This window comes from Solanum tuberosum, unplaced genomic scaffold (assembly GCF_000226075.1).
Source record: "Solanum tuberosum cultivar DM 1-3 516 R44 unplaced genomic scaffold, SolTub_3.0 scf00040, whole genome shotgun sequence".
Taxonomy (NCBI): domain Eukaryota; kingdom Viridiplantae; phylum Streptophyta; class Magnoliopsida; order Solanales; family Solanaceae; genus Solanum; species Solanum tuberosum.
Window position 1 is genome coordinate 155,029 of NW_006238964.1, and position 7,008 is coordinate 162,036.

Sequence of the window (7,008 nt, forward strand, 5' to 3'; positions counted from 1 at the left end):
CTTTTGTTGTTCTTATTTTCCTTTTTTTTTTTTTTTTTTCGGGGGGGGGCAGGGGGGGGGGGGGGGGGGGGGGGGGGAGCGGTTGGGTGCATGCACACAGCAATAATAGCAGACACACAGGAAACCAAGGGGAACTTTCTCCAATCTATTCATCTAGTGCACATCCTTATCTAATGAAAGGTATAATTTTATGATTTATTTTTCTGAGAATTGTATATTATTATAAATCTATTTTTCTGAGAATTGTATAATTTTGTATTTTACTCTTATTGAATGACATCGATGTCTAATTGAAAGGAAGGAATTTACAGAACACTTAAAATAAGCCAGTAATGTCCCCATCACACCACACTAATTATCCTTCTTTTAATTTGCACAATAGATGCTTTTTTGTTAGGGTTGGAAGAGAAGAAGTCACATATAGTGATCAGGAAGTTACGGAACTTGACAATAGGAAAGAAAGTTTTCGTATATCAAACGGAGAAAAAAAAGATACAAACCTGGGTGACATAGTTCCCATACTGATCTTGAGCAAGAGGATAAGCAGATTCCAAGATTTCATGCACTATACTCTGACTTTGAGAGTTTTCTGAACAATGTTCCAATACTCTCTTTGGAAAATTCATATGAAATGAGATGGGAGTCAGTTGAAATATAAAAAAAGCAACTATATCTCATGGTACAACATAGTTTAATAGTACCTGGATTACACGACAACCATAAGGATGAGTAGACAATATAGCTACTTGGCCTTGGAATGAGGAGATAATGAAGTTAATTTTTTCAGTAGGTATGCACTCAATGCATTTTTGGATTACATGGTTCCCATTTTGATCTCGTACGCACTTCATTACATGCCCATTGAGTTCATGGACAAGTTCTGTTTTCTGATCAAGATCGATAACTTCCAGGGCCTAGAAAGAACATCAACAACAAGACAATGACATCTTTATTTGTACAACTTACTGAATTGCTTGGATGAAAACGGAAAAAAGAAAACTACTGTACCAGAGTACACAAAATTAGCATAATAAATGTGCGCTATGCAATATGATAATAACTGTATTGCCTCAAAGTGTGCTTAGCACAGTCATCGACCATGGTTTATAACCTATAGAAGGGACCTTACAATCTGCTTTCAGCTCTACCTTTAAGAGATCCAATTAGTTAGCAATATTAGTAGGCACTTGGACACTCTTTGAGAAATTGACAAAAAAGTATTGTTGAAGTTGAAAGACATTTGTGGAAGTTGCAGTTGTCTATGGACGTGAACTTGATTTGAAAAAAGAAGTTGAAGATTTGTACGCGCAAACCAATATTTCACTTAAAGGTCTAATACTAAATTCCCGTATTTGCAACTACTTATTATGCCCAATTTAGAGAGCCAAGAATTGGTTGGAGAAGCCCATCAATCGAAATATGGATCATCAAAACCCTAATGAAGTGAAAATGGTAAAAATCGTAAACATTAACAATTTAAATCTTTACCACTATTGATAATGATGATATTTCTTAGAGAGCAATGAGCATGTATATCAAGAAATTCTTTAAAATTGATCAGTTATTCACCATGTCAAATCAAGGATCCTATATCGAGAAACTCTTTAAATTTCAGCCGCTAATTCAACACTTAAAAGAAATGGAGAGGGAGGGGGAATTTTTCAATAAATTCTCTTAAAAGTATATTAGCAACCAAAAATCCTTGTTTCGTACAGTTATGCAAGCATGACCTGATTCAAGAGAAGGATTGAGCAACACTGACATGTACATGGGGAAAATGTTGATGACTGTGAGGATACGTAAATGTGACTCCGACTCTTCAAAATCAAGGGCCATGGCTTGAAAGGCAATTGTTTTTTTGTAAGACAATGATATTATTTATCGGTGAAGTCCCCATATACAAGTTGTTCGTCATGCAAGAATAACAACTTCCATATGAATCCAATCATAAAAATATATTTGTATACTTGAAATAAAGATATACCTTTTGAATAACACGACAGCCATACATTTGCAAACTTAAAGGCAGCATATGCCCTGCTAATTGACATGCCAGCATCTTTCTTTGCTCATGACTTCCATGCTCAAAGAACTGGACACACAATTCAGATATGCAAAACATGCTGGAAGGTTAACGGCTCAAGGGTTTAAAAAACTGAAAATGTACAGAGAGACGTGAAAATACAGAAAACCACAATGTTTACCTTTTGAATGACATAGTTCCCAAAAACATCTGTTATTAGCTTTGAAGCATGTGGAAGAATTTCTTTGAAAACAGATGCCTTCTCTTCAATACTACAATTTTCCAATTTCTGCTGTATAAACCGACTTCCATGCTGATCAACACTGAGGTTAAAGAACCATTAAATTAACTTCACATCTTTGGGATTATACAGAGAGTCTACTGCAGAAGATACACAGTTGGTACATATATACTACCTGAATTCAACAACACGACCTGCAATATCAGAGAGGTCAATTCTTCGAGCATTGCTTTGTTTCAGTTCTTCGAGAAATGAATGTCTTTTAGAGTCATTCAAGCTACCAGAACCCCTTTGTGCAGTCCATCCAGAATACAATCCATTATTTCTACCTGAACCAGGGGCCGGTTTAATTTCATTCCTTCTTCCAACAGGGGATCCTGGCAGTACAGGACTACCAAGAGGTGAGGCTGGAAACTGTTGCGTGAATCCCAGGCCCGATGAACTCCCAAAATAATTATTACCAGGAATTATCATTTTTCCAGGACTTGGTAAGTTCAGACTTCCAATTGGTGGATGAAGAAAATTCTGTTCAGCAATATAAGAAGGGAGATTTGGCTCCTTCTGTGAGGCATAAGCATCAACTTCAAGCCCAAACACACCAGGCGAAGGAAACCGCATATACTGACTAAGAGAAGTGTGTGAATCATCAACAGGATGAGGATGATGAAAGTACTGCATATGAAAAGGATCTGGGAAAGAAGGATGCATCATTAATCCATGATGCCCATAAAACTTGGTTAAATGATGCAGATCACCAACTTGTGGAATGTTTTCCCTTGGTGCAACACTTTGACCACTGATGCTTCGTCCAGAACCAGCATTAATATGCATAGACGGATATCCAGCTAAAAATGGAGAAAGAGAAGGCGAACTCAAAGCATATCCCCCTATATTGTATTGAGGGGCATATCCACCAGATGAACTCAAGTTAGAATAGTACGGATTACCAGAAGCCATATAGGCTGCAGCTGTTGCATATAGAGGAGGTGTGAGGCCAGAACCTTGAGGAGCTGCTTGTACTTCAACTGAAGAGAACCAGCTATGACCATAACCTTTTGCTAGGCTACTCTGTAGTGTATTAGTCCCAAGTGTATTTGCTTGAACTTGTGGGCCATTAACTTGGTAAGTCGTGCTTCGCTGGGAGTGGTACTGCTGCTGTTGTTGCTGTTCTACTGCAATCCTGCTGTGAAAATACTGTTCATCCTTGTTCTTACTAGCCTCTGGAGCCTGAATGTTCTTTGAAATACCTGATGCTATCTCATCACCGACTAAGAGTTCATTCATCAGATGTGCATCATTACCTGGTAATTCACCCTTCTGAGGGGAATGAGACTTCGCAAGACTGTCAACACAAGATTCTTTTTCAAGTGTAATTGCCAAAGGCTGATCAGAGGCAGTGATATCATGGTCACCTGAGACATCCGCACAAGCATCTGCACCGTGTTTATTTGAAATATCAAGGGAGAGACTGTCCAATGTAAGAGATTGAATATCAGAATCAGTTGGTTCCTCCACAGCAACATGACCAGAGGACCGAGATTGATTGTAAACTGGTGATGGAGTGCGAGGGAAGTCCTCCTGTGATCAAATTTAATCAACAGTATAAGCAGGCAGCATGGAACATGAAAAAGAGCACCCCAGAAATCTAAATGATACTATCTTCTCATTCATTAGCACAATGTACCACATGCATGCTTCAGAAAATTAAGCAGAACTTCTTAGATGTTGAAAAGTTGGGCACATGCAAAGAGAAACTAAAAAAAAGGAAAAATTACACAGAATGGAAGAAATATTCTAGAACTTCAATACCTGTATTAGGTCAACCAAACTTTTATGTTGACCTGCAAAGGAGGCCAAGTGCTGTCCTGAAGCACAACTTTGGGGCAGATCATCTGAAGCACTCTGTGGTAAATTTTCATCTTCCGGCTCCTCATCATGAGTTGAGAGAGAACTTCTAGTCACATGCAAGGATCCATCTTTACTATTCTCAGAAGAGTTTAACTGGCAGCTATCACCCAGATCTGCAAAATGGTGTGCCAGGTGTCTATTCTCCCTAGAAATAATAGGAGGAGGAAGCCTAGGATTCAAGTTGACATTAGAGTTGTAGTATGCAAAATACGAGGGATCAGCACGCATCTGCTCTTCAGACTGCCAATTCTGCATGGCATTGTCTAAGCTTGCCAAACTCAACTTCCGGCCGGAGCTTTGATCATAGACAAGGTTACCGTAGGCTGAAAATGAGCCCTCCATACTTGGAGGCGCACTACCACTACGATTTGGAACCTTATTTCTATTATGCCCATGAATCTTATGACCTTTAAGAAGCAATCCCAGTTCATCAGCTGCCACTTCATTCATAGGTGATGCGAAGGTGACTGTGTCCTTGGTAGAAACCCACTTTTCTTTTCTACTGTCTTGGAGTATTCTCATAGGGCTCTCAGTTGCCATGTTGCTCAAGAGTAAGCAAGCATATTTTAACTACAAGAGTTTTCAAATCAACTAAGCCAAAGGTGGAGACATTTCAACCGAAGCTTTTCATCAACATCACATGAAGAGATTCTAGAAACAAAAGATACTAAGCTGTGGTGACTACATATAATCTGGGGCAACTGCAACGGAAGATTCAGATCATAACCAACAAGGAACAGAAAATGTTTTTGTCAAATAAAAAGAAGAGGAAACAATTCATGATGCAGTGAGACTTGTTGTAAATAGGGATGAGCAGAAATATTTATTTAGCTACCATAACATTTACTTGCTAGAGGCCCAATCAAATTATTTTTCATGTAACCCCATGACCAGAGGGGACAATGATTGATGATTAAATTGAGCATTCTATTTCCAGCAGCTAAGCGTGATTATATAAATGAAAAAAAATGAATAACTGGTCAAGAGTGGTCAGCAAAGAAGTAATAGATTAAACAACCCTAGTTTAGTTTTGAAATTCAGAAGCATTTGTTTTCCAAAACTTTTAATGATTCAACGATGCTGAATGGTTTGATTGTCCAAATAGAAGTATTTTTTATTTTTTATTATTATTTGTATGATAGGGTGTATAAATAGGAAAAAAATAGTAGGAAAAAGTGCAGGATTCGGAATTCCTGTTTGTAAAACGGGTTGTATGTAGTAATGACCATGTGAAACCTGTTAGTAGAATCGGAGTGGTGATCAACACAGAGGGATGCACTGAAAAGGACAACCAGGGGACAGGGTCATCAGAAGAGAAATGGAGTAATTAAACTTGACAACAGGTATTTTGGTAGAATCGCATGGTAAGAAGAGAGAAGAAGAAGAGAGTCAAAGTGTAACATAAGAACCCTAGTACAATAGCAGATGAAAAGGAAAGGAAAGTGATTACATACCTGCTCTAATGATAAGGAGAGAGAGAGTCTGCTACATAACTCCCCGATGGTATGGTGTGGTGTGGTGTGATGTGATGATCAATTCCTAAACGTAGCGCAGAGCCATCCTACATAGAGAGAGGAGAAGAAGAGAGAGTTTTCTTGTTTGTTTTAAATTACTCCTACTCTACTACTTACTATATTTATTTATTTATATTTATTAGAAGATTATTACAAATGTCGCTCCTTAAACCCCACCACGGGGTTTGAAATAGTACTCATTCATCTATATTATCCTCTTTCTTTCTTTATTCTATGTATGTATCAATTTGTCCAAAAACAAACTAAAATAAATCGCCCTCCTCTCTTACTATTTACTACACTAGTTGGATTATTTTTTTTCTTTAATTCAACTAGACCTAATACAAAAGGATAAATTAATGATCAAATTTAATACTTTCTTTTGAAATTGTAGAAATATCAACATACTCTTAACATTATTAATTTATATATATACGATATAGCAGTACATATGAAAAATACAAAAATAAAGGTTATAAATTTAATCAAATATTATTATTTAGCATAAATATTTTAATAGCAACACGTGTTCGTTACAAGAAATAATAGAATTTTAACCGTATTTTTTTTTTTTACACAGGTAGATCTCTAAATCCAAATTCTGATGATTCGTAAGTGAGGTAGATGGTTCAGCTAACTACTTGCAATAAAATATACAAGTGACGTAGTATGATGTTTGACTTATAGTCTTTTAACCTTGTAGTTAATTGTTGGACGTGCAACAACAGCATAGAGTACCAATTTATTAATGTTATATATAAGATTTGCTAACTTCTCTTTCTGAATGCTAACTACAATTAATGTGCATTTGAGAGGTTGAAACTAAGGACATTCATTTCAAACATTAGTCTTTACAATTCATAACCTTGTCCGTCATGTTCCTTTTTATATGTCTTGCAAAATTACATTATTCTTATAAAAAGGAGGAAAACACACACTTGAACTTGTTTACATTTGTAATTCTATGCTAGTAGCCCAACCAAGCAGATGGTACTTGTTGAAACTTTTGCTTGGCACATGCCAATAGATCACAGTACTCCACATGATTCAAGCAGTCGCGGAAGTCTGTGAAAAGCCTTTCAAACACTCTCCATTGGACTTTATAAGACCTTGAATATGGGAAAGGTAAGATCACCTGCAAAATACATTGAATGACACACAAAGCACTATGTTACTAAAGAAAACATGAAAACTGTCTAAAGACAATTGAATCAAAACACTTGACAATAAGGTCGAAATCTTTCACGTGCCTATGCCCTTACCCTCCATCTTTTTTTTTCCGGATAGCCTCTTACAACCCCCCCCCCCCCCCCCCCCCCACA

General features: G+C 37.2%; 2 protein-coding genes across 4 annotated transcripts in view; both read right to left on the reverse strand.

Moving 5' to 3' along the window:
* Nucleotides 1-5,788, reverse strand: part of LOC102602234 (pumilio homolog 5) — a 10,666-nt gene extending 4,878 nt beyond the window's left edge. For 2 of the 3 annotated variants that reach the window (XM_006342791.2, XM_015306712.1), the window contains exons 1-7: nucleotides 5,627-5,788; nucleotides 4,074-4,873; nucleotides 2,440-3,842; nucleotides 2,205-2,346; nucleotides 1,985-2,092; nucleotides 702-914; nucleotides 501-611 (exon numbers count right to left, since the gene is read on the reverse strand). In XM_006342791.2, the coding sequence (XP_006342853.1) occupies nucleotides 501-611; nucleotides 702-914; nucleotides 1,985-2,092; nucleotides 2,205-2,346; nucleotides 2,440-3,842; nucleotides 4,074-4,712 (2,616 nt within the window). In that variant the 5' untranslated portion in view covers nucleotides 4,713-4,873; nucleotides 5,627-5,788. The remainder of the gene's footprint in view (nucleotides 1-500; nucleotides 612-701; nucleotides 915-1,984; nucleotides 2,093-2,204; nucleotides 2,347-2,439; nucleotides 3,843-4,073; nucleotides 4,874-5,626) is intronic. The other variant, XM_015306711.1, reaches the window with a different exon arrangement.
* A 705-nt stretch (nucleotides 5,789-6,493) lies between these two features.
* The window catches only part of LOC102602568 (uncharacterized), a 4,316-nt gene continuing 3,801 nt past the window's right edge, over nucleotides 6,494-7,008 (reverse strand). Inside the window, exon 4 of the mRNA XM_006342792.2 lies at nucleotides 6,494-6,821. Coding sequence (XP_006342854.1) covers nucleotides 6,654-6,821 — 168 coding nt within the window. The 3' untranslated portion in view covers nucleotides 6,494-6,653. The remainder of the gene's footprint in view (nucleotides 6,822-7,008) is intronic.